The following is a 27818-nucleotide window of genomic DNA, read 5'->3' as shown; positions in this document are numbered from 1 at the left end:
TTTGATCCTTTTGTGATGCCTTACAGAACTGAATAATGCCTGATTCTTAAGCTGCTTTGTGCTGCACAGCCCGGCTACTATTTCCTTCAAGATATCTGTTACAATCCTTTGCTCTTACCTGCACATTGTCACACTATCATATGGTAACAATAACAAATATCTTTTTTCTTAACATTGGCTTTTCATCATGTGAAAGGTTCACTCTTAGGAGCTAGTTTTTTTTTTGTTTTGTTTTTTTTTGCTTTCTTTTGGCTTACCTTTACTTTGCTCCTGGACTTTTCTGGTTTTGAAAATCACATCTATGTTTCATTTACCTGACCAGCCACAACCACATGCTTTAAAGATGCCTGGATTTGGAGCTGTATCCTGTCTCCCTGATTTCATAGGGCGTTATTGACAGTTGTAGTTGACAATCACAGAAATGCTCCTTTCACATCAAAAACACATACAAAATTTGAACAATCTAAATAAAGGAATTCAAAACAGAATCAACAATTGAAGCACCAAATTATTACTTATTTCAGGTAAAAGAAGTTATATATTTTGTTTTAAATGTTACGAGAATTTGAGAGGAGATGTCTTTCGCATGTCAGGGACACGTGATACAAATTAGTGGCTGTGGTTGGATCATTTCAAGTTTAGATGGAGGTTTTTCACTGTTTATGGTCCAATCCCAGTCTCTTCAGAATTTGAACAGAATGTAGAAGAGAGTGGCCGGTCAGGCAAGTGTTTTATATGCAACCTTCTTTTTACTTTAACATGTCTATCAAACGTCTAGACTGATTGATGACCTTGTATTCACAGGCTGCACACAAACCGTTTCGTATCACACTTAGCGAGGTTATGTAGCCGGTCTGAATAACCCCTGTTGTCCTGGTGCCCAGTGGAATCAATAGTGTCAGTGTGAGAAGAGAAAAGTGCAGTGTTTCTTGTGAGAGGCGGCATCTTTCCATCCTCTTCACATCTGATGGAGCGGCCAAAACTGTATGAGTCATGAGCCCCTCTGTGTGTGTAGTCACCACAAAACAGTGATCATATCTGCAGAGGGGAGTGCACACTGAAAGAACTACAATTGTGATTGTTTTGTTGTGTTATGACATAAACTAAAAAGAAACTGATGAATCCTCTGCTATGGTGATGCTGCTAAGTGTTTAAATTGTGATCTATGTTATAATGTTGTTTCCCCATCACAAACATACCTGGAGTTGTTTTGTTTAATTCACACAAGTATAACACTCAAACCCTGCATATTTAGGCCGAGTTCTTCTATCAAACACTCTGTTTCAGCTTATAATGTCATGTGATAATACAGCAAGTGTGCTTCTGTTTTTAAACTCCATACACTTTCTCCAGTCTCTGCTGAACTAAAGGTAAAAGGTAGCTCTTAACTTGAAAAGTACCGCTACATGAAATCACAGGGTGGATTTTGGGTATTTGGGTGTTTTATGTATTTTGAGCTTTGGAGAGACAGACTAATAATAAAATCACTCACACATGTGTGAATGAAACAAAACACAACTCCAGGTATGTTTTTGATGAGGTAACAACATTTTAACATGACTTAAAGCTCATCCAAAACAATTGTGTATAACATAGGACCTTTAAAATATGTTGACTGAGCACTGATCAGCTTGCGCTCAGCTGTGGTGGGCATGAGTTGGTATATATAATAAGCAATGAGTGAGGATGGGCTAAACAGACAGCATATGCTCACAGGTGAAGCTTTGGTGAGGTAAGGAGCCTCTAAGGTCCACTACAGCCACAGGTGGGCCACAGATGATCACACACTGCAAAAAAGCTTGGCCAAAATTTAAGATAAAACCTATTTAAATCTATCAGAAAAATCTATCAGAAAATTACTTAAAAGTAGTGAAATTATCTGTCCATGGAGAAGGACAATTTACTTGACAAGTTATCTTAAAATAAACTAATTCTAGAATTAAGATGATGATAATAAATCTGGAAATAAGATGAATAACCTGATATAAGTTTTAAAATCTTGGCCAGATCAGAGAAATTTGCAATGCATATGTTATTGATTAATACTTTTTTACTGTACAATTCAAGACATTTTTGATGCATTTCTCATAAGGATGCACTGTTATGATATTAGGATGAGTTATCAGTGCTGATATTGAAAATTTGGATGGATCGGATATCGATTCCAAGATATTGGTCCAGATGATATCTCATTTTGGTGTATAAATTGGTGTAGTCTGATGATTTACTGATCAGTGTTGACCCAAAACACCTCATGTTCTTGAACTTGTATTTTTTCAAAGCTGTTCTGTAGTTACTTTTACTAGCTTTAAATTTATGTAATATTTAACCATACGCCAATTGTGTTCAATGAAAATAAATAATAAATAATCTCTGCCCTGGTATCGGCTGATATCAGGTATTGACAACAGTATTGGAACAGAAGAAGTCATCACATCAAATGTATGGGTCATAGATATAGTAGCTGCCATCACATTTGTTAGGCTACAAATGACCATATACTTGAGCTATGACTGAACATTTCTGAATTGTATTTTCCTCACTTGGCCTAAAGCTGTTACACTGCCCTCTCACACATGGTTCTTTTCAATCACAGCAGGAGCCTGCACTTGTGACTTACCCACCATAGACCAAGGAGATTCAAGTCGCCTTCATGATGCGTTTAGTGTCCAATTGTAACGTGGGACATCCAACCTCATCCATTTGCACTCTTTACTTCTTTCACTGTGCCACAGATGTCCACAAAGAGCCGTGAATGTGTCCTATTGAAACAACACAGTGAAAATGTGTCAAATGGACAACGACATTGATGTCTAGTGAAGCATTTGAGGGACCTGTGGCTCTTTTCTCTTCAGACTTTGTGGGGGGCATACATGACGAGGCATGTCCTGAACAAAAGGTGCTGCTGGTTAGTATGCCACTGATGTTATGGGACGGTGACTGTAGAGTGGAGTACTGTAAAGACCCCCTGCTTAAACTTTGAAAGAGTCCTGTCCCATCCGCAGACAGTGTGTGTCCGCAAGCTGTATTCGGTATTCGGCTTGGGTCCTCTGTGGCAGCTGGGCCTCTTCCAGTCCCAGGATCAGCCCCTGCCTAAGACTGGGCAAACTCCTCAGTGTCATGACCCTCTCCAGGCCTTTAGAAATCTGTGCACTCGCACTCCCAGTCCAACGCCCCGACCCCAATCTGTCAGGGCCCATCAGAGGTCCTAACCCCTGTTTAGAGATGTGCGCTGGAGTAAGGCAGCACCCACATCACTACCCCGCTCTGCGGACTCACAGCTGAAGCACTTTGCAAATTGTTGTTCGGCCGAGTGTGTTTTTTATCCAAAAATGTTTTGTAAGGTTGAGGTCTAACTGAGCTTCCACATGCTCCACAAAGAAAGCCACCTTTATTCCTTTGATTTATAAAGGCTAGTTGCGTAATCTTTTTTTCAGTGTCAGAGATGCTGTTGGCATGAGCTGCTGTTACCTTGGTGAATGCTAAGAGGCTGTTTTCCTTGATAAATTATTTATTTTATTTAACAAAAAATCCAGACAGACCAGATAAAGTTTAATTACTGTGCCAAGGTCCTCCAACTTCCAAAGTTTTGTAACTATCTCTTAGTCCTTGGAAAGGAAATGATTTGTGGCCTGATTTAAATAGTCAGAATTCTTTTAAATCTGTCCAACGTGGAGCATCTTAAGACAAAGCGTGTGTTTTCTCTTCCTCCGCTTCATACCAGCACAGGGCCAATAAAACTCTGTCACAGGCATCTCACTATTGAGCCGAGAATGGCAGGACCTAAGCCAAATCCTCTGGCAAAGTCAGCAGCTCATTTCTGATGTGTGCAGGCGCTTCCTCACACTGTGCTATTGTGGAGGAAGGCTGCACAATCACCCACTGCACCAAAGTTTATGTCCATATGTCCAATGTAATAGGTTTACATTTAAGGGTCCTATATTATGCAAAACTGACTTTTGTGAGCATTAAGTCATGTTAGAATGTTACCTCCTCAAAAACATACCTGGAGTTGTGTTTTGTTTCATTTACACATGTCTGAATAACTCTTTATTATTAGTCTGTCTACATCTTTACACTTAGGTTTTCTTCTTCCCACTCCTTTTTGGGCATTTTTTTTTTGTTATTTCAACAAAAATGCATATTTTTTATGTAAACATTATGATATTTATTTCAAAATTGTTATATTAATTATATGTATTAAATAAAAGCTCAAAATACTTGATTCCACCTTGTGATGTCATGAAGCGGTAGTTTTCAAGTTAACAGCTTTTAATTTTAGTTCAGTAGAGTGTTGAAATGATCCAAGTGATTCTAGTGTATGCAGTGTAGTGTATGTAGTGTAAAGTGTATGGAGTGTAAAAACACATTAGACCACTTCCTGTATTACCACATGACATTACAAGGTGGAACAGAGTATTTGCTCTTTGTGTGAAGAACTCAAAGCCTAAATATGCAAAGTTTGTGTGTTGAACATATGTAAAACTAAATATAACTCCAAGTATGTTTTTGATAAGGAAACAACATTATAACAGAGATCAGACAATAGTGTAATTATGGGCTCTTTAACATTATGGACACTTACAGGTCATGCAAATAACAGATTATTTCTTTTAAGTGGAACCTCATAAATATGGATTTGCAAGTGAGAAATTTGCCCTGATAGACAGTTGTTGTAACTGAAAAAGAGCAAAGATGGGGACTTGAATAGTTTGAAGGAACATAAAAGAATGGATCAGAGCATCTTTTAAACTTTATGTCTTGGAAGAATCAACATTCATCCTGCAGGGAGAACAGTAGCTTAGTCGGTGTAAAGTTTGTCCACTGATCACAAGGTTGGCAGTGCAATTACAACTCCCATAGATAAATACTGTTGTTGTGTCCTTGGGCAAGACACTTAACCTACCTTGCTAAGAACACAGTGGGAGACCTGCTCAGAGACAATGCTGCATATTTGAAGTGAACAATGATTGCAATGAACCAATATCACAGAGAATATAAAAGTTCAACCTTAAAGCAACATGTGTCTGTTGTTAGAGAAAGAACAATAAATGATGAATCTGGTTGCTATGGAGAAGCATATCTGGTCGTATTGTTGTTATATTTTTATACTTACTGAGCCTAGCTTATAAGATCTTAAAAACAAATGTAAGCACACAGGAGTAGCTATTAGAAACAGAGGATCTAACATATTAGTATTTCATCATCTCGAGCCAGTACAAATCTAACCCATTGCTGAGTGTCAAAGAAAAACTGCTTTCTTCAGTCCTTTCTGAGCAATCCTCAAAATGTATAAAACAGAGAAACATACAAACCCAGAGCACATAAACAGTATTCTTTATATACTGAACAGCTGTTTCTACAAAGTCATGAGTTTGAGCTTTGTATCAATTGTCAAATAATTTTGTCATAGTGCAAAATTGGAGCAATCTAAGTTGAAAGTCACACGAAACGGGCCTATTTCACAGTATTACTCTTAGACACGATGTTCCAAAATTGACAACAGAGAAAATGCATGTGTTATTTTGAGAATGAGCAGACCAAAGCTTTCTTATCAAGTTCTGCATGCTGAATTGGTCCCAGTTGACTAAAGATGAAAAAACTTAACTCAGACTTTTTACATAAAGTTCATCAACATAAAGATCCAAAAGTTTATCTCATATCTCACAAAGTCTCCAGACATTTTTTTCAAAATATCTTCATTATTGATTTGCATCTGAAATATCTTATATTTAAAAATGCAGACTTTAATGCTGCAGATTAAGATTATTCTTGTATAGATTTGATAAAACCCAATGTTGTGATCCAAACATGTGGACTTGTGAGTGGCTTAAATGAACAGTCTACACAGTTTATTCTGACTAATGGGTGGATTTTGTGTAAAATGTTAACTGGTGATGGTACTCTTATCAGCATACTCTTGTGTCTTTAATCCATGACATATTGTTGTTACCTCCTCAAAAACATACTTGGAGTTGTGTTTTATTTCATTCACACATGTTTGAGTAATCCTGTATTTTTAGTCTGTCTACTTCTCCAAAGCTGAAAATGCTCTGGTCCACCTTGTGATATCATGTAGTGATAAATATTAAATTAACAGCTACCTTGTACCTTTAGTTCACTACATCTTGGCAGTGCAGGGCTGAGATTATCCAAATGATCTTAGTGAAGGTGTATGAGTTTAAAACTACATTGGTGTGCTTCTTGTATTACGACATGATATCACAAAGTTGAACAGTGTGTTTTCTCTTGGTTTGTGTGTTAAGCATGTGTGAACACAACGGTGTATGGGGGTATGTTTTGATGAAGAAGCAACATTATAACATGCAGTAAATCAGAAAATAGTGTAATATATGCCCTTTAATGTTAGCATCACAGCATTCTCTTGTCAGTTGACAGAAAGATGATACAGGGAAAGTGATTACAAAAGCTCCCATATTTATAATTCTTTGTGACTTCTGAAAATTATTATAGTGTCTTAGCGCTGAACACTGGAGAGGAAGTTTATTACTATAACAGATGGTGGTGGCCGTGGGAAAAATAAACATATTTGAGATAGAGTTAAAAGGCAAGGCAAGTTTATTTGTATAGCACAATTCATACACAAAGTAATTCAAGGTACTTTACAAAATAAGGAATGCATTAAAATCACAGTATAAACAAATCAAAACATAAATAATCATCATAAAATTAACATCAAAAGAGAAGAGTGCAGAATAAAAACCTTTCAGACCTTAATGTGCAATGTAATGCATAATGTTGCATGAGAAGTATAGGTGTAATGAAATGATTTTCAGTTTCAAGAAGTGCAAAATAAATGAATAAATATGATTCATCAATACAGACAGACATATGTATAATCTGAGTCTGTTCATATGGCCTGTCATGGTAATATATATTTATTATGTGTACATTTTGTTATTATTATTATATTATATATTTTTATATAATTATTTTGATGTGCATGTGAACACGAAAACATTTGAGCTGCAGAGGATTAAATAAGTAACTTTGTCTCTGCTCAGGCCTTTTAATGTTACTGTAAATTTAAATATTTGTTTACTGGGATTATCTTGTGTGTGTGTGTGTGTGTGTGTGTGTGTGTGTGTGTGTGTGTGTGTGTGTGTGTGTGTGTGTGTGTGTGTGTGTGTGTGCGTGTGTGTGTGTGTGTGCGTGTATGTGTGTGTTGTCTAATGCTCATAAATGTTACATATTTAACCGCATAAGTCTTTCCTGATACTCTTTTTATTTCTGTTGCATGCACTTGTATTTGTGTCGCAAACTGTAAATATAAAAGGACATAGCTGCTGTGAGCCTCGTCATTTTGTTATTTTGTTCTTAAAATGTTCATATTAACCCTCACTACATGATCCTGGTGTTTTTATTTTGCTATTTTGTCAAATTCACCCCTATAACTGCTGGCATCTTGAGCTTCATTTGAGTGGAGCCAAATGCTATGGGTGACGTCACATTCCATTAGTCCAGTTCTTTATACAGTCTATGATTTGTCTTGTAGTTTCCTAAATCTCTGCTGCTGTTTGTTTGGTTTTTTTTTGTGTTTTTTTAGGTCCAGGATGTGGCAGACCCCGTTTGCAGCAGGTCACCGCGTCCTTGTGTCTCTACTCCTGATCAGTTTCGACTCGGGTGAGTTTGAGACCAACTGTCATCTTTTTGCTTTGATTTTCCAAACAGAGCTCAAGTGTGAGTGAGTGTAAGTGTTATCAGTGAGAGGATGTTTGCTGACATGCTCACGGGGGCTGTGGTGGAACACCTCCAAACCCATTTAAGTTTGCTCAGCCATCTGCTCAGTTGCATGTTTTTGCATAAATTCCAACATTTCAAAAATATCAGCATCATAAACTGTATATTTTTATGCACAAGACCTCCTGTTGAAGGTCCCACCTGCAGCTGCACCAAGTCCTTTGGTTAACTACATTTCAGCATCACCATGGAGGGCACTGTATGAATGCAATACTGGCTTTCAGATGATGTCACAACATTCATTTGACCAATAATATTAAATACAGATTTATTTTTGATGTAATAGAATTGTTGGGTCTAGTTATTGTTGGAAATGATCAGATTCAATATTGTGAATTTACATTTTAGTTATTTTAACAAAAAATATGTCTCCAATATATGGAATACATCAAAAACTTGCAAGTAGTGGATAATAAATTAAAGAGGGGTATTATGCAAGATTTTATTATATTTTTTACCATGCTATAGCATTTTTCCCTCATCAAAAGCATGCCTGAAGAGGATTTAGATATCATCTATGCATGTTTGAGCATTTAGCAATCTCTCCGAGGTCCTATTTGTACCCTCCTTATGGTTAGCTGTAAGACTCTGTGCAATGGTCAGCCCACAAGCCTACGTCATCCATGTTCCCACAGGACCTCATATTCTCCATAAATATACAAAAACATGACACATAACTGTACACAACCACATAACAAACCTGATGCGACGGAGTGTAATTTCATTAATGGAATGCATTCTGATTGTGTTGTGATAGCATTCTGAAGAGGAAGTGAGTTAAGGGAGGGGAGACTCATCTAAAAAAGTGAAAATGATAAAACATGTTAATATGCTTTTTTCAAATAAAGCATTTTCAAAGCAATAAAAATGTAACAAAAGGCAGCATGGTGATCTGAAAATGTTATGTTTTAGCAAGTAATACTCCATACACCCTCTGTAAAGAAAAAAAAATGTTCTGAAATGTTATTAATATAGTATAAATTAAAAATCCCTTGACAATACTGAAACCTGTGTGTGAGCACCTCATTGATATTGACTGCTCAGGAGACGGTGGAGGGACATCAGTGTGAGATACAGAGTGTGAATGACAGCGAGTGTGCTTTCATGTCCCTTGCAGATTTCTGTTCCTTCTTTAGAGCCTTTTCTTCACTTCCATCTGTTAGCACCATGCTTTAGGCCGTACTTGTCATCCAAGAGTCCCCCAATTTCCAGCTCCAAACCCCACCGCTTTCATTGTTTGTGCCTCTGTAAACTGCCATTAGTGTTTTAGTGCAATGTTTTACTAGTGTTTACTCCATAATAGTATTTGGGGTTTTGTAATTATGTCTTATGATTTATGAAAATTCAGTGGATGCTTGCTGAACTCACATGTGTTCTCAAGAGGCTAGTGTTCAATCTAAATGCAGATGAAAGTTTCTACTGGGGATTTAGCAATACTTTTTTGTATTATAACAAAGTTGCTGTATCACTTTTTATATAGTATAGGACCTATATGGAATTACACATTGTCATTACATCAGAGTGTGCAGTCTGATCCTGAAAGTGGCAGTTTTGTTATTTATGGACATAAACCGTACTACATAATTACCCCCATTGCCCCTGTTTTTCTTTCTCTTTACAGTCATGGTACAAACTACTGGCATCTTTTTTACAATACATGTATTTTAAGTATTATTACATTCCTTTGGATGGTGGTTACAATCTACAAAGAACCACTTTTGGCTAATAAATCCTTGGGGTCTTGTTAAATGACTTGACTCCTCTTCTTCTCTTCTTTTTTTTTTTTTTTAACACTGAAACATTATTATACATTTTGTTACAAAATTTTTTTATTTACTCAGGTGCAGTATCCACAGTGGTAAACATGCGGAGGGTCACTCATCCCACGGTTACAGAGCCGCTGGCAGGAAAAGCTCTGCTGCCCTGTGTGCTCACTCTCCAGCCCAGCTCCAGCAGTGATACTCCCCACATCATATGGACTCGAGTCAGGCTAGCAGCAGGAGGCCAAGGCCCTCCTCTGGAGCAGACTGTTCTCTCAGCTAAAGGTATACACTAACAGTGCTTAACCATTCTTTTTTGTGTTTTGTTTAATGAAGTGTAATCTTTTTGGGGGGACTCAAGGTGATGTCATAAAGGTGAACAAGGCTTTCAGCGGCCGTGTCAGACTGCCAGGATACACTGCCAATCCTCTGAATGCTACCATGGAGATCTCCAATCTCCGCACTAACGACTCAGCCACTTACCACTGTCAGGTTGTCAAGGGAGACGCCTACGAGAGAGACAACGTGCCTCTGGTGGTCTCTGGTACGTTCAGCAGATGAAAAAAAGTCATTGTGAAATCAGGGCTGTTTCAAGATTATTGGCTTCATTTGTATTGCAATCAGTCCCTCAGATCATTTACTGAGACCGGCCTTATTCATATTTAGATGCATGTGTAATGCTTTGATTTTCTTAATCATAATCAGTAACAAATATCAGATGTGTTCAACTGTGAACTGAGAAATCTCACCAACTTCTGTGTGCCTGTGTAGGTGTGGTGTTCCACTACCAGGCTCCTGGTACACGTTATGCCTTTTCATTTTCCGAGGCACAACAAGCCTGCCTGGAGAACTCTGCTCATATTGCCAGTGCAGCCCAGCTGTGGGCAGCGTATTATGATGGCTTCTCCAACTGTGCACCAGGTTGGGTGGAGGATCAAACTGTCCGGTGAGAAGATTGTCCCTCTATGTGCTCTCTACTTGTTACATAAGCCCTATACCTCACAGCAAGACAAACATTATTGTTATTGTGAGTGTGTGTGTGTGTGTGTGTGTATATATATATATATATATATATATATATATATATATATACTGCAGTGTCTATAATCCTACCAAAATGCAATGATCTATGTGTTATGTTCCTTGCGGCATATTAAATCAGGTGGTTATTTGTTATGAAGAGTAAATAGGGTTGATTTCTCATGATGACTCCCTGATGTCTTCACAGTTACTCTGTCCAGTCGCCAGAGCTTGGTTGCTATGGACACGAGGAGTACTCGGCTGGAGTGAGGAACTATGGAAAGAGGGATTCAAAGGAGCTGTTTGATGTTTACTGTTTTGCAGAGAAATTTGATGGTGTGTACAACTTTAATAATAATATAAGAAATAAATTTAAATTTTGTAAGTAAAACTAGTAATGACAATAAAAATATTTATGTGCCTGCCTGTTTTCAAGGTTCACTATGCAGTTTAGCAACTTAGAATCCGTTGCAATAGCTCTTAGCTTCATACAAACTGAAATATTTCAAAGGAGTGCTGGTAAATTTTGAGATGTGCCAGAAAAACAGTTATACATAGGTTTTGAGTTCATTATATTAAATTCTAATGATTTGACCTTTTGCGGCAGGTGAGGTGTTCCACTCCTCTGTCCCTGGCCGCCTATCACTTTCCTCTGCCTCGGACCGCTGCGTGTCACTGGGGGGGCAGCTGGCCACAGTGGGGCAGTTGTACCTGGCATGGAGAGCAGGCTTAGACAGCTGTGCTCCAGGTTGGCTGTCCGATGGCAGTGTGCGGTACCCAGTCAGCTGGCCTCGGCCCAACTGTGGAGGGAGCCAACCAGGAGTGCGCACTGTGGCTCCCAATAGCACTATGGACAACAGCACAGCACTGTATGATGCATACTGCTATAGAGGTAAAAAAAAAAATAAAATAAATAAATACACATCCATATGGAACTTTCCATATTTCTGTCAATTTTATTTATTATTATTATTATTTTTTTTTACTAATGCATTGGCAGAGTGTTACAAAAAAGATGACAGACAATTCTACACATTTTTGATAATAGTTCAAATGTGATCTTATTTCTGAAACGAGACACATATTTGTCTTTATATTTGAAGTGACTTACTAGCATGCACGAGTAAAAAACAGCTCAATTAAAGTGTAGTACAAAGACAGACTAGACTATGTGACACTGAACAATTGGTGTTTCAGTTTTGTTTAGTCTAACACTTTGAGGTTTCTGCAAAATACAGTATTGTAAAGTTCAAATATGTTCCAGGTAAAGTAAAGGATTCGCGGTCCATTTCCCAGATCTACTCATCTCTGTGGAAGCCCTGGAGTTACCTCACAGGCGCCACTGAAGCTGGGACTCCAAGCCCTGCTGTGACCAAGCAGAACTTTGGCACTAGTCCAGGTGAGAAATGTCAACACTATATCAGAGTTTAAACATGATCAATGAATGCAAGCATTTTAATCTCTAATTTATAGGATCATTAAGCAACAGGGACATTTCTGCATCTAACTGGACTGGACTGGTTGAAATTGAGGATGAGGCAACACACAATGGTTCAGATGCATGTAAGAGTAATTATTTAATATAATTATGTACTGAATGCATGAGAGACATAATAACTTAATCCAATGTAATTATAGCTTCAGATCCCTGGTCAGAACAATCATCCGAGTCCTTTATTACCCTCCGAATGGTCCCGGGTCAGCCTTCTTTAGACTGGGGGGAGCTGCTGGAGCCAGGCCCAGAGTCAGAGGAGTTTCTCAGACCTCCAGTGAAGCCAACTCCTGCAGAGAAAAAGGTTAGCATCAGATGTGACCATCTGAATATAATGTAACTTATAATAACATGTCTTCTGATTTGTTCAGGTGATGTCAAAAATAGTGAACTCCATGTGGAAGCCTTGGAATTATTTGTTGGGAGGTGAGGAAGAGTCAGAAGTAACTAAAGAGCCAGCAGAGGAAAAGGAAACAAAAGAGATGGAGGATAAATCTAAAGAACCCACCGCATCAACTGGTAAGTTTATTCAGTGCGTTCATGTGGTGCTCTGGAACTTGGGAAAATGTTTTTCCGAGTTGAAAAATGCAAGGAACGCTACAAATCAGCAAAACAGCTCAGTAACCTGAGAAAAGAAGCAGCCCAACTTTTACACCTGTTTTTCAATTAATCCTTAACATTTGAGCTTTTTGACTGAACATTATTATGTTAAAGGGTCAGTTGTCCAACTCATAAGAGCAACAGATTTATGCAAGAAAGACCTGATACTACTGTTTAAAGTATTACTGCTGTAATGTGAAAACTAAGTAAAATAAAAATGTTAACCTGAAGCTTTTGAGAGGCCAACAACAAGAGACTTTATTGGTTTGCCCTATTAAAAGCTATGAGCCAACACAATGATTATTTTACTGGTGGCATCAAAACCCAGACTTTCTAAAATAAAAGCACATGGATGAAAACAAGTCAAAACCCCGACATCTCATTTCAGAACCCTCAGTTTGCGAGGACGACAAGAATGCAGCATTTACACTGCAATGGCAGTAATTAAATAGCTTTTTCTTAGTAACTTCTCTATAACTAACAGCCAGTAATTTTTGGTCAGTCATTTCCACTAACCAAGTGACACAATCAAAGTAAAATTAAAGGAACAATGCAATATTTTATATCAGTGAATATATGCCAAATAATGCCAGATTTATTACTAATAAAATGAATATGACCTTGACAGAGCTCTACAGCTGTGACTGGCAGCAGGTGTGACAGCTGAGGACCTCCCTGGAGGCTCTGACCCCAAACACGACCAATCAGCTACACAGTCTTGTCTTCTAGTCTTGTCTTCAGTCTTCTAGAGCAATAGAACAAATAGTAACCACGCACAGATAAAGTTATGCACTCTAATTTGGCTTATTTATTATTTTTTTATTATCATGTTTGCTTGCTTGTCTCCATGGAGTTTTGGAGATGTTATACTTAGCCTAGAATGCTCCACAGTTTTTCATTAATCTGAATTATCTGCACTATAACGTGACCGGTCATAGATACAGCTCAGATCTGTGGAGAGGTGACCCCGCTCACAGGAAGAAGACATGTTTTTGAGCATTGAAAACACATGTAATTGAATAACTGCCTGATAAATATACTGTGGGACATTCCAGGCAAAGCAAAAACATCTCCATGGAGTCAAGCAGGTAGAGTACCCTCCACCAGAAAAGTTACATAGTCCTCCTTTTGTCTGCTTGTTTCCTTTTTCAGAATGGCCTGACTCATCTTTTATTTATTCTGTGCCCCTTGCAGGTTTATTTTCTTGGGGAAGTTGGTTTGGTGGCCAGTCAAAGGAAGACCCCACACCATCAATTGAAGAAGCACCCACTCATTTGTCCAGCTCCACTGAACCCTCAACTCCAGGCAGCTCCAAACAACATACAGATGCCCCTATGTCCACTACGCCAAGTCCAGACCCCCAGACCACTCTCACCAGTGACTCCTGGACACACCCGGATACCACCCCACCAGCCAGCACCAAGAGAGATGAAACCACACGACACGGGAGGGGGCGGGGCAGGGGCAAGAAGCACAGGGGAGAAGACAAGGCGAAAGTAGAGGAAGAGGGCAGCGGAGAAGTCACGGGGGCAGAAGCGAAAGGCGAGATCCAAATGTCACGGCGACCGTCGGGGACCAGCAAACCCAGAGAGAGATCCAGAGAGAAGAACAGGGAGAGGGGGCACCGGAGAGGGCATTCTGGCAAAAACACAGCAACCACCACAGCCAGTCCATCGGAGCCCACTAACTGGTCTGAAAGCACACATGTGTCAATATTTCAAACCGGGAAACAAACAGAAATGATGTCCACTACCACAACAGAGACTGGATCTTCAAACTTCTCCTGGACTACGAACATTCACTCCCTGTCAGAGTCGTCACCAACATCTTTGTCATCATCAACATCACAAACCCAGACGCCCCCCTTTGAACAAGGACACCCCTCTCCTTCCGCTCCCTCCTCTTCCTCCTCTCCCTCCACTTCCTCCTCTTCCTCCTCCTCCACCTCACCCCTTTTCCAGAGCACATCTACTGACCCTTATAAGTCTCTTGAATGGGTCCCGGTGAATACTTTGGAGTCCCAGAGGTATCCTCCGCAAATGCCGCCCAGGCCCCATTATAAGGAAGACCCTGCCTGGTCTCATACCGTTGGATCGGGCGCCTTGTTACCTGGCAACATGGAGGAGGAGAGTCGGAGAGGAACGGACAGTGCCATTACGTTGAGTCCAACAACAGGTGAAGATTCAGCTTTTACATTATGATTAAATGGATAGTAATAATAGGGTACAAACTGTGTGGGTGTAACTGAATACATTTTTGTGCGTATATGCAAATTATAACTGCTATTTGCCCCATACAGTTAACTGATATATTTATTAATATTTGTTTTTTGTTTTTTTACGTAGGCACTCATGTTAAATATGTTACAGATTGGATGCAAAGCTATAGAGGCGTTTGTGGCATATTTTTAAAGTATGTTTCTTTATTCTCACCATGAGTGTGGGGGTGCACTTCACTGTCCCTGAACACAATCTGTTGATTAAGTCTGCAGTGTGGGCCACATAGGAATGAGCTCCAGGCTGGCCACCTGGTTTACTACTTATTTCTGCCCCGATAATGAGAACATACCCAGGAAGCATCCTATCTCACCGCAGTAGACTGTGCCTGAGGGAGCCCACCATATTTCTATGCTGATTTATTTTTGCAAAGCTTAGTGTCAATGGCAGCCATCTTTGAGCTGTGATGATGGAGAACAGCTGTAAACTGTATCAGCAGGAAGCCAAGGTTAATGGTATAGACCTGCACTGCTCAATTTATAGGTGGATTCCTATTGGCTGATGTATTGATTGACACCTTCTGAGTTACGGGCAGATAACATTGCAAGGTATGAATGCTCCACATTGGTGTACAGTGATCTGACATAAGATAAGGCCAGTCGTGCAGAATTTGATTGAATCTCGGTCTAAACTGAGACCAGGGTGCATTCATCCAGTCTAGTCCTGATGTAGACTTGGTTTGGTCCAGCTGGCTTAGGCCTGGTACAGACTAGGTTTAGATTCGGATTTAGTCCCAGTTAAGTCCTAATGCTGATGATTTCTTTGTACAAGTGTGAACATACCCTAACTTGCAACTAGACCAAACCATTTCCAAATGCAGGTTTGAAGCTTGCAAAAGACCCCACCATTTGAGGACCACAGAATTAGACACGAAACATGAAATCTAATTGTAACATACATCCTTTCACTTGTGTGCCGACAACATACCTGTAATATGTAGTCAGGTCTAGACTAAGTCCAAATCCAGAATAACGAGGTCTGAAGCTTTCAAAAGAACCTACCATTTGCGGACCACAGAATTAGACAGCAAAGATTGAATCCTTCCTTTAACTTCTTATATTATTTGTGCAGCCTACATACACTCCTATAATATGTAGACCAGTATTTCCTGGATCTGGCTGCTGCTGTTAGTGCCACTTGTGTCAAACCGTGGAGGGGCCAGTAGGACCTGTCTGCTCCTTCTACACTCTATTGATTTTTCCACACCACTTGCTTTAATGAATGACCAATTGCGCCTGGTTTATCTTTCACGTACACACACCTCGAGCCACTGTACTCAATCTGGCTGATCGTAATACTTCATGTGGTCTGGTTCGGACTGTGACCTTGACTGACGCAGAAGGCACTAGAGTACGCTCGCCCAGACTGACACGCATCCAATGAAATGCATGGCTGATTTTGGCGTCTGACTTCAGCACAATTCAAAATATGAAGCAAGGATTAGCTGTGGATATGTATTATAAGAGCTCAACCTCATATGCCCCTGAAAGCCTCACGAATGAAAACTCAGCACCTTTTATTTTTCTTTTGGTGCTTATGTATTTTTTATGGTTGCTCAATACAGCTGCCTGCGTAATGATAATTCAGATGTGTGTATAGCACAAGTTTGCCTTGAGGCTAATCATAGAGTGTATTGATTCTTGCTCATTGTACCATGTAAACAAAACACACCAACCTGCTGTGGCCCTCTCCAGCCGCCTCCTCTTTCTAAAGGCTGCCTCAGAGTCAGAGGACAAAGACATCCACAGCTGAGCGCCGCAGTCCAACCCAACCAGTGCTACTTTTTAGAACAACCTTAACTTGCCATAATGAGCGGCGGAGGGGAGAAACATGGTGATGTTTCAATTGATATGGAAATGCCTATTGGTAGAGCAGGGACCACACACACACCCATTTATGGGCTGAATAGTTCATTTCTATCAAGGGCGCCTAATGTCTGAAGTTCTCACACTGCCCACTACTCCCGGCCTAATCAGCCAAGGCCCACTTTTCCATATGGTAGTCATGACAACGGAGGCGGTGAGTGGATGCGAGGTTGAGTTTGTGTGGCTTCTGATCTGTCCAAAAGAAACCCAAGAGAAATGGATACGTACGTGTGCTGTAAATGCAGCTAAGGGTTAAGCAGCTGAGGGGGACTAAAGGTGACATTTACATTTAATCACATGGAAATGAGTTTGTGTCCTCTTATTGGGTGGTGTAGTTGTGATCCAGCAACAAAAGGATTTCCTTGTACTTGGTATTAGTTGAAATTGAACTGGAAAAACAGCCTGCTGTTAAATTCATGTAGAACTTAGAAACAGTTATTGACCTAAACATGAGCCGACACACATCAGAAGTTATTGAGAACAAATTGCTTCAAACACCTCACCTCAAGACGAGAAAAGAAAAGGTGAAAAGGAAATTTAAAGATTTAAGTTTAGTCTCAGAAATGTAAGAAAAATGTTTAATGTGATATTACATGTAATATTATGTAATTAAAAAAAAAATGTATTTTATGTGTAAAAACTGCCAAAATTTAGCATTTTTGGTATGTGTGTGTGTGTGTGTGTGTGTGTATATATATATATATATATATATATATATATATATATATATATATATATATATATATATATATATATATATATATATGCTGAGCCCCTGGTATTTCTCTAGTTTCTTGTGTTCCTTTTTCCTTATATTGCCATCGCTTGGTATTGCGATGTCCACCACCATGGTTCTGCTCTGTTGCTTATCCACCACCACTATGTCTGGTTGGTTCACCATCACCATCTTGTCAGTCTGTATCTGGAAGTCCCACAGGGTCTTGGTTCGGTCATTCTCCACAACCTTTGGAGGTGTTTCCCACCTCGATCCTGGGGTCTCCAGCCCGTACTCTGCACAGATGTTTCTGTACACTATGCCCGCCACTTGGTTATGTCGCTCCATGTCTGTTTTTCCTGCCAGCATCTTACACCCTGCAGTTATGTCCTGGACTGTCTCAGGATCCTCTTTGCACAGCCTACACCGTGGGTCTTGTCTGGTGTGGTAGATCTGTGCTTCTGTTGCTCAGGGCCTGCTCCTGTGCAGCCAGGATGTGTGCCTCTGTGCTGTCCTTCAGACCAGCCCTCTCAAGCCATTGGTAGGATTTCTTTATATCAGCCGCTTCAGTTATGTTTGAGTGGTACGTCCCATGTAGGGGCTTGTCCTGCCTTGATGGTCCTTCCAGCACCTCTTCCTTTAATCCCCACTGTCTGAGACATTCTTTGAGCACATCATCTGTCGGGGGCTTTTCCTTGAAGTACTCATGGAGCTTGGACGTTTCATCCTGGACATTGGTTTCCACAGTCACTAACCCTTGGCCTCCTTCCTTCCGGCTCGCGTTCAGTCTCAGGGTACTGGATTTGGAATGGAACCCTCCATGCATGGTCAGGAGCTTTCATATCTTAACATCTGTGGTCTGTATCTTCTCCTTTGGTCAGCTTATGATTTCTGCTGGGTATCTGATCACTGGCAGGATGTAGCTGTTTATTGCCTGTGCCTTGTTCTTGCCATTGAGCTGGCTTCTTAATCTTACCTCACTCTTTGGTATTTGGCTGTAGCTGCTTTCCTTGTTGCCTCTTCAAGGTTGCCATTTGCTTGTGGGATACCAAGGTACTTGTAACTGTCCTCAACGTCTGCTATTGTTCTCTCTGGGAGTGTGACCCCCTCTGTGTGGACTACCTTCCCTCTCTTTGTCACCATCTTACTACATTTCTCAAGCCCAAATGACATTCCAAAGTCTGTGCTGTAGATCCTGGTGGTGTGGATCAGTGAGTCAATATTTTGCTCGCTCTTAGTGAGATGTCATCCATGTAGAGGAGGTGACTGATGGTGGCCCCGTTTCTGAGTTGGTATCCGTAGCCTGTGCGGTCGATGATTTGGCTGAGGGGGTTCAGACCTATATATACCTCCTTGTGACATATAACTCCTTGGTATATGCCACATTTGATGGACATTGTGTAAGTGTATAATTCCAAGTCTGATTTATACATTTCTTTAACTCAAAACATTTTTAGTCAAATCTAGTTTACTCATATACTGTTACTGTGTGTGTGTGTGTGTGTGTATATATATATATATATATATATATATATATATATATATATATATATATATATATATATATATATATATATATATATATATATATAATATAAATCAGACTTGGAATTATATATAGAAAATACTTCTGTGCGTTTTTGAAGTTACAGTGTCCTATATAACTCTATGTTAGAGGTTGATTCAATTAAATATTAAAACATCTTTCAGTGCTGAGTGGACATGAAAGCTTATATCGTAAGATTAAGAGATCAAACTGACCAAAAAAAACCCCAAACAAAACAGAAAGAGTTTTGCCTACAGTATCTTGCCTTAAATATTGAATCATTTTAATCCTGCCTGTCCTGACAGACATTTTAATAGATAAACATGCAAAGTACTTTACTTTGTTTACTTTGTGTAATTATTTTTTTCATTAGTGAAATATGGAAATGATTTGACTGTGACAAGCATCAGATTTAAAACCTTCTCAATAGACCACCTGAGCACACTTCTAACTACCCTATGTCCTATTTTGCCTCCCCAAATGCCCCTGCCTCGCTCCATCTGTGCCAGTGAGTTCTGAGGTGGAGCCCTGCATGACAAACCCCTGTCTCCATGGAGGAAAGTGCCTTCCTCAGGGGACCGGGTACAGCTGCTACTGTCCACAAGGGTTCACTGGGGAAAACTGTGAGATCGGTGAGTGATGCCATCCTCACATCGCACACCATACAATCAACCCTTTGCTTTTATCTATTCATAAGAGGTGATTCATATGAGGTGATTCAAAAGCCATGCTGAAAGGTTGTAGGTCAAGATCCTCGCAGTGACAAGCTGAATGATTGTCGATGTGTGTTTAGGCTGGCAGACACTTGTCCAAAACACGACAGGTCCAACCCATTCATTTACTTCAGTGCAGGGGCCAGTGCCAGGTTTAATTTTGTTAATACACTTTTTGGTCTAAAGAAACTCCACTTTTATAGCAATGAAATATTCATGATTTTTCATTTTGAACTGAGTGCAAAAACTAACCTAATTTGTATTTTCATTCTCACTTCCCACCAGTCACCTGTACAACAACCTGATACATGAACCTGATTCTCTCTCTCTCCTTTATGAATACATTTAGTATGCACAGGATGTATTTGAAGGTTAACATTCACAGTAAGTGTGATTGGAGTGTACGACTGACAGCCAGCAGCTTCATGTGGGTCACTTTGCTTGAAGGCAGTTTATGGATTTGCAGAATTTGCAGTATTATCTCTCAAAGGGGCTACTTACACTCTGCATAATGCATGAAATGCACAACAAGATCAGACTGTTTTTAATCAAGCAACAAAGACTGGCTTCGTTTTTAGAGGAACTTTGTGGTGTGGGTTATTAACTATAGATTAGAAGGAAATGGGGAGCTTCAAGGTCATCCAAGGATTTGCTATATTTTGTATTTAAATCTTGTTGGTTTGTTGATTATTGATAAGCATCCATAGTGATGAAAATCAGCACTGTTGTCATAGCAGATTTAAACTAAGTATTATACATTTTGAATGATCTATAGTTCTCAAAATTTTCCCTGTAAGCCTGAAAGCTGAAATACATGAATATTCAAGTAATATCAAAATGTAATTATCTCATATGCATGCAATGTAAGTGAAATGTAAGTGTAAGAAAATGTTTGAATTCTTTCTAAATGTTTGAATTCTTTCTAACTTTTACCCAAAGATTCATTATGGGGAAAAGGAAACAATTTTGGGCTATTGTATTTCCAACCCAATGCATAATTTTCTATTTTGAATTTGTAAAAAATATTTCTGAGCCATTTTATTCCATGTTAATAGAACAACAGGGTGTGGAACCATGCACATTTTCAGCCTTCCCATCTATTTTTAATCAAACCAGTGTCTGTGTCACATTAAAGAGATGTTTTGATCAAAACGTTTTTGAGGACAGAATAATGTCTATATTTAGTTTCTCATCAGAGCCGCTAATTTCTGATTCTGGAACAAACTGGTATTTAGAATGGAACTGAAGACAGTATGGGCTCTGAACGTGTCAGACATTGTAACAGTAAAGGTTACATCTGTTTGAATGGTCTGTCACTTTTAAGACATCGATGCTTGTGACCTTTTCACTTTCCTCTTTTTGCCTAGAAATCATCCCCATCTGAAGAGACTCTGAGGCAAAGTTGAAACTTTTAAGTGGCTTTCTTGGAGCACTCCAACTGTGAGCGCTAATAGATTTCTGCTGACCTGGGGTAAAGCCCTTATTCTGGGTCTGAAAAATCCCCACAGCAAAGAAGAGAAGATTGCATGTCATCCACTCATGTCAATAAAGTTATACTGTATTGATTTTGAAGAAAAATGTCCCTTTCAGCTTTTTCCCAGACATACTGGAGTGTGTGTGGTAGAGCTGCAGGAGTTTTGTTGCCACTCCACGCTCCATTCCCCATGCAGATATATGAGTTTTCATGTTCTATGAAGGGTATATTGATATAGACTGAGGACGTACCTTCAGCAGTTAGGGCTCATCTATGAAAGAGAGACTGAGCTTCTGCAGTTCTGAGTTGTAGCCACATTAGCTAAAATCTGACTGCAGTACATCTTTTCTACTACAGTTATTCAGTGTAACAAATTTTCTAAAAGAAGAACAGATGCACAGTTATTATGATTAGTAGAGCAATTATGTTTCCCCCATTACTGTGACTAAAAGCATATTACTATTACTGTGTTATTACTTATTACTGTGTCATCACTACTATTGCTATGTGGTTAAAATAATCTAAAAAATAGCCAAGGTTTCTGTGCTCCAGTTTGAATGGCAGCAAACACCCACATCTCCTGGTTTCTCATTTTGTCCTGATAAGATTGGCAGGCTCACTGTCCTTACTGCTCCTGTCCTCTCGCACACAGATGTTGATGACTGCCAATCCGAGCCTTGTGAAAACGGAGGCACTTGTGTAGACAAGATCGATTCATTCCTCTGCCTCTGTCTTCCGAGCTACGGAGGGGATACTTGTGAGAAAGGTAAAATAAAATACTCTAATTTTAGACTACTATGATGCAGCAAAAAAGTGAGTGTATTATGTTATGCTGTGTGTGTTTGTAAAATGCACAGCCTGTTAGTGCACTGTTATGTCCTGTTACTCATGCAGTTCAGTTGAAAAGGCCATGATCTCCTCTCTTGATCAGGAGTTAGAGGACTGCCATCTAGTGGTAATGAGTGGAATGACAGTTGTTCATCTTTTGCTCCTCAACCCTCCAGATAATAATGAAGTACAAAAAATTAACTGTAAATGTTATTAAAAACCAGCTATATATCAAATATCAAATGTTGAATCCACCAACATGAATCCAGTCCCCTGTAGAATTTTTTTCGTTACGCATGGCAAGCAAATCCTATTACAATTTATGGTTGTAATGCACCTCAGGACTCTTGTGTTGAAAAGATATTACATTAATTTTGTTAGTGGAAGAGCAGCCTGTGTTTGTGTGTGCATACGTACGTGCGTGCATGTGTGTATGTATGTGTGCTTGTGTGTGTGGTGCACTGGACCAGAAGTAATGAGGATTAATGTCGATCTAACCTTTATGGTTATAAATGAATCTAAGGACTGGTCTCTCACTGTCATCAAAGAATAGTAACAGAGCAGAGAGAAGGTTACATCTGCTCTAACATTAATGTTTTTACCTTTTAATAAGTCAAAACATACCATTTAAAACAAGACTTTTTTTTTCTTTTGTCACCCCCTACAAACAACTACAAATCAACTCTTTCTTACCTTGCCACATATATGCATTTCAAATTCTGTCTGACTAACTCTTCACTTTATCCAATTTACAGACATTGAAGGTTGTGAGCATGGCTGGAGGAAGTTCCATGGCCACTGCTACAGGTAGAAATCATTAATAAAAAATAATCTTCACTCTAAAAATGAGCGAGTTGATAATAAATTTACAGTTGTGGACAAAATTGTTGGTACCCCTCTGGCAATGAAAGAAAAATCAAAAATCAACAATCATCACTGAAATAACTTGAAACTGATCAAGGCAATAATAAATAAAAAAAATACTGAGAATTGCCCAATGAAAATCAAACATTGTTTTTCACTTGTGGTTAAACAGATTTATTAGAAAAAACAAAATAATGAAACTGGCTTGGACAAAAATGATAGTATCCTTAACTTACTTTTTTATTGTCAATTAGACTTCTGCAATGATCAACAGGTATTTTGACCCACTCCACGTCAGCAAACTGCTCTAGTTGCCTTAGGTTTGAAGAGTGCCTTCTCCAGACAGCATGTTTCAGCTCCTTTCACAGATGTTCAGTAGGATTGAGATCTGGGCTCACAGAAGACCACTTGAGAACAGTCCAGTGTTTTGTTCTTAGCCTGTTCTTGTGTGTTTTTAGCTGTGATTATCATGTTGGAAGTCCCATGACCTATGACTGAGACCAAGCTTTCTGACACTAGGCAACACATTTCATTCCAAAATACATAGATGGTTTTCAGATTTCATTGTACCTTGCACAGATTCAAGACACCCTGTGCCAGATGCAGCTAAACAGCCCCAGAACCTAACAAAGCCTCCTCCATGCTTCACAGTAGGGACAGTGTTCTTTTCTTGGTCTGCTTCATTTTTGCATCTGTGAACATAGAGCTGATGTGTCTTGCCAAAGAGCTCCAGTTTTGTCTCATCTGTTCAAAGGACATTTTCCCAGAAGCTTTGTGTCTTGTTAATATGCATTGTGACAAATTCCAGTCTCACTTTTTTATGATTTGGTCTCAGCAGTGGTGTCCTCACATGAAGCCCACTTTGGCTCAAACAGTGACAGATGGTGCAGTCTGACACTGATGTACCTTGCCCTTCAAGTTCACATTTAATTTGTTTGGAGGTTGTTCTGAGCTCTTGGGTTACCATTTGTATGATCCATCTCTTTAATTTGTCATCAATTTTCTTCTTGCGGCCATGTCCAGGGAGGTTGGCTACAGTCCTGTGGACCTTAAACTTCTGAATAGCATGTGCAACTGTAATCACAGGAACATCAAACTGCTTGCAGATGGTCTTATTGTCTTTATCTTTAACCTTCTTGTCTATCATTTTCTTTCTAGTCTCCTGACACAGTTCTCTTCTTCACTTTCTCTGGTCCATCTTCAGTGTTGTATCCATCATGTCTTCAAACAGCACAATGACAACATGTCACCCTTTAAACAGGCAGACTGACTGAGGACAAGTTTGAAGACACCTGTGATGCAAATTAGAGGACACACCAAAGTTTAACATGTCCCTATTGTCCAATTACTCACAATCTTTTCTAGGGGTACCATCATTTTTGTCCAAGCCAGTTTTTTTTTTTTTATAATTCTGTTGAAAAACAATTCAAAAACAGTGTGTGATTTTCATTGGCTATATTTCAGGATTTTTTTAATTTATTATTGCTTTTCTCCATTTCAAGTTATTTCAGTGAAAATTGTTGATTTTTCTTTCATTACGAGAGGGGTATCAACAATTTTGTCCATGTCTGTATATAACCATAGGTGGCATACATTAGCATTGCACTGTTTTAAACCTGCCAAGCTATACAGTACTTTTATTTTTTTCTCCATAGGTACTTCACTCATAGGCACACATGGGAGGATGCAGAAAAAGACTGCAGAGAACACAGTGCTCACCTCACCAGCATCATATCTGCCACCGAGCAAGAGTTCATCAATGGTATGTTTCAGGACCTGTTTGGACAAATGGCAATGCAGTAGAAAGAAATGTGCAGAGAAATACAGAAATAGTTCACACTGAAACTATTCCTATGTTAAAATGTCCATAGTATGCTTTTTTTTTTTTTTTTTGAGCTAGATATGTTTTTGAGGAGGGAACAACATTATAACATGACTTAAAGCTCACAAGAGTCAATTTGGTGAAATTTAGGACCTTTAAGATATTAGTCAAACAAATTGTTAAATAGTGCTATTTGGTGATACTCAAATCAATTGCTAACAATTAGATTGAAGATCTGCAATCTATATATTCTATACAGAGCATTATGGGGCTCAACTATTTATTTTACATTTTGTCAGGTCTGGGCCATGACAATGCCTGGATTGGTCTAAATGATCGCACTGTTGAAGAAGATTTCCAGTGGACTGATACTAATGATTTGGTAAAAATTTGCTTAATTCTTACATAATGACATATTCCATGCACATTTAGCCACCTGTGTCTTTATTTCCTATGTAGGTGTATGAGAACTGGAGGGAGAGCCAGCCAGACAATTTCTTTGCAGGAGGGGAGGACTGTGTGGTGACCATTGCCCATGAGGACGGCAAGTGGAACGATGTACCCTGCAACTATAACCTGCCCTACATCTGCAAAAAAGGCACAGGTACAAACTAATTGTAAATTAGTAAATTGTAAATTGTGTCTGGGATTGTAACATTCTGCGCTGGACAAACATAAAGGCAGGACAGCAGGTTGGTGCTCAAAAGTAAACTTTGAATAATTTAAAGTAACTCAAGAAACAAACAAAAATGAACTGGTGCAGCCTCAGTCCAAGCTAACCTTTCCAGTTTCTCCTATAGGCAGGAGTTTGAATTTGGAGCTCCACTTTTCTCAGAGGCACCAACAGCCACCATGCACTGTACTTTAACACCAATACCACCATAAACAGAAACCACCATAGCATGTTTTGGCTGGCCAAATGACCCAGTTTTGTTGGATTATAGTATATTTTTACTTTGTATATTGGGAGCAAAGCTACAGTTCATTCATATTTTGTACAATGCTGCCATCTGCAGGCATCTTCTCAAATATCTGAACTGTGCTTTCAATTGTTTTGTTTTGTAGTTTTATGTGGGACCCCGCCTGCCGTTGAGCATGCACACTTAGTTGGCCGGAGAAAATCACACTATGACATTCACGCTGTGGTGCGTTACCAATGCGCCGAAGGCTTCTACCAACGCCACATCCCCACCGCTCGCTGTAGGGCTGATGGCACCTGGGAAAGGCCCAGAATTATCTGTGCAAAATGTGAGGAACCTCACTCAATTAGTATTATTTTTGTCTTTCTTCTTCTTTCTTAATTTTTTTGCTCCTTCCCTCTCATTTCTTTTTTTTCTCTTTTATTACTTACCTACTCATACACACACATGCACGCACGCACATACTCACACACACACACGCACACACACACTTACACTCCTATATAAGAAGAACAGAAGCCATTGTTATCGTCTTTTCACCCTCTTGAAACCTTAATGCATGCACTCCCTGTTCCCCCAGGTCAAAATGTTGTTTGTATTGTCACAATTGTTTATTGTAATATCACAATAAAAAATGGCATAGCTAAGAAACACGACCTTAAATGGGGTAGTTCCTGAACATCTACACAAAGACATACAGAGACAGACTGTCATTCTCTCAGAAGGTTTACATTGTTAATTTTAGTGCTAATTTTAGAGTCAGTTTTATTCTGTATCCCTACTACCTAAAAGGGATACATTTTGTTCTTAGTACTGATTTTCTCTTCCATCTCTTCAGCTCGACGATCACACCGATACAGACGTCACCATCATAACCAGCGCCATGATCACCACGGCCACAGGAGACATGGAGAGGGACACCGCGCTCGGGACGATGAACGCAGCTACTACTGAACCAAATAATACTTTGCTTGGTGCTATAAACAGCCCACACTCAGCAACCATCCACTACATTGTCATTAAGTTCCTGCATTTAACAGAGCTTCTCATCCTTTCATCACAAACTTCTAGAAGTCACTGATTTTAGATTTCTTTCAACTCGTTATAACAAAGGTCCACATGAACACTAACTTTCACATACTTTAATTAAGATCCTTACATTTGAATGCTACTCCCCTCCGACTGACAGGCTGACAGAGAGAGTGTGTGCAGATGAGCGAACTGCTGAGTCACTTTTTAGAAAAAAGATTTGCTTGTATTTCATCCTAGTTTACAAAGCACAGATGTAATTGATGCAAATAGCAGTCAGATCTTGCTAACACTTGGGTTTTCATGTGTCCTCTATATTTTGCTTTTCAACAGAGAAACATTTCTATTACTGACATGACTTTCTAATACTGCTATGTTTTGTGTACTATTTATTACAAATCATGTGCTAGTACACTCTTTTTTACAAGATGTAACTTCATTTTTCTATGAACAGTCCAATATACAGTTATAAATACATCATGATTCTCTTTCAGTGCTTCTCATTCTTATCTTGTAAATACTGTTGTGTTTATTGTCATTGGCTGCTCTCTTGCCCATAGATGGACCTTGTCCACCCTGATAGATGCCCATACTTGAGGATATCTCAAAATAATAGTCTGGATCAGATTATGTGATACTGTGCTGAGATAACCACTGGTTTGTAATTGAATGGCGGAAATCCCTCGTTCTTTGCACGGCTTTTACCAATGGGTAGAATGTTACTCTTTTGTCTATGTCCCTTTGATATTTGATCCATCATCCACTCTTTTGGTGTTCTTAAGACTTTTTGTCCTGCTGTTGTATTTCATTCTTAATAAAGTGTTAAAAAAATAACCCCCTCCTCAACTGATTTGTATGTCTACAATAATAATATTATCTATGAGTCTGATATAGAAGAGTCCTCCTTTTCACTATGTACTACAATGTACTGTGTTTTACAGCATACACTATGATAACCTCAAGCCCATCTGAAAGCCTGATGTGTCATTTCTGTGACAACTCACACAGATCCAGGGTTCAGTTCTTATCTCTCTGAGCTGAAGTTAACTGGGCCATTGACTGCCGTGATGACTTCACCCACAGACCACTGATAAAATATGAACACTGCTCCACGTACACTTAAATGTGAAATA

At 39.2% G+C, this 27818-nt stretch overlaps 1 protein-coding gene across 1 annotated transcript; it reads left to right on the top strand.

Annotated features, from left to right (window-relative positions):
• The first annotated feature begins 7613 nt into the window (after positions 1-7613).
• LOC110159134 (neurocan core protein-like) lies at positions 7614-27442 on the top strand. The gene is made up of 19 exons (XM_055151747.1): positions 7614-7644; positions 9609-9806; positions 9883-10065; positions 10293-10467; positions 10750-10877; positions 11149-11433; positions 11806-11940; positions 12015-12104; positions 12180-12337; positions 12405-12552; positions 13828-14808; positions 19545-19667; positions 21875-21988; positions 22806-22857; positions 24570-24676; positions 25036-25118; positions 25196-25340; positions 25802-25984; positions 26495-27442. Exons 2-19 carry the CDS (start codon positions 9626-9628, stop codon positions 26608-26610), a joined length of 3387 nt encoding a protein of 1128 aa, XP_055007722.1. The 5' UTR covers positions 7614-7644; positions 9609-9625; the 3' UTR covers positions 26611-27442.
• Positions 27443-27818: the final 376 nt, after the last annotated feature.

The sequence above is a fragment of the Boleophthalmus pectinirostris genome, unplaced genomic scaffold, assembly GCF_026225935.1.
Source record: "Boleophthalmus pectinirostris isolate CB_2022bp ecotype Guang Dong unplaced genomic scaffold, ASM2622593v1 HiC_scaffold_16, whole genome shotgun sequence".
Taxonomy (NCBI): Eukaryota; Metazoa; Chordata; class Actinopteri; order Gobiiformes; family Gobiidae; genus Boleophthalmus; species Boleophthalmus pectinirostris.
The sequence above is the reverse complement of the archived record's forward strand: the minus strand, read 5'-3'. Positions and strand labels throughout refer to the sequence as shown.

Excerpts from the sequence above, each read along its gene's own strand:
- LOC110159134 (XM_055151747.1), top strand. The coding sequence starts at position 9,626 with ATGCGGAGGGTCACTCATCCCACGGTTACAGAGCCGCTGGCAGGAAAA. Across the intron at positions 21,989-22,805 it reads AGGGGATACTTGTGAGAAAG|ACATTGAAGGTTGTGAGCAT; the intron begins GTAAAATAAAAT and ends TCCAATTTACAG. Across the intron at positions 25,341-25,801 it reads CATCTGCAAAAAAGGCACAG|TTTTATGTGGGACCCCGCCT; the intron begins GTACAAACTAAT and ends TTTGTTTTGTAG.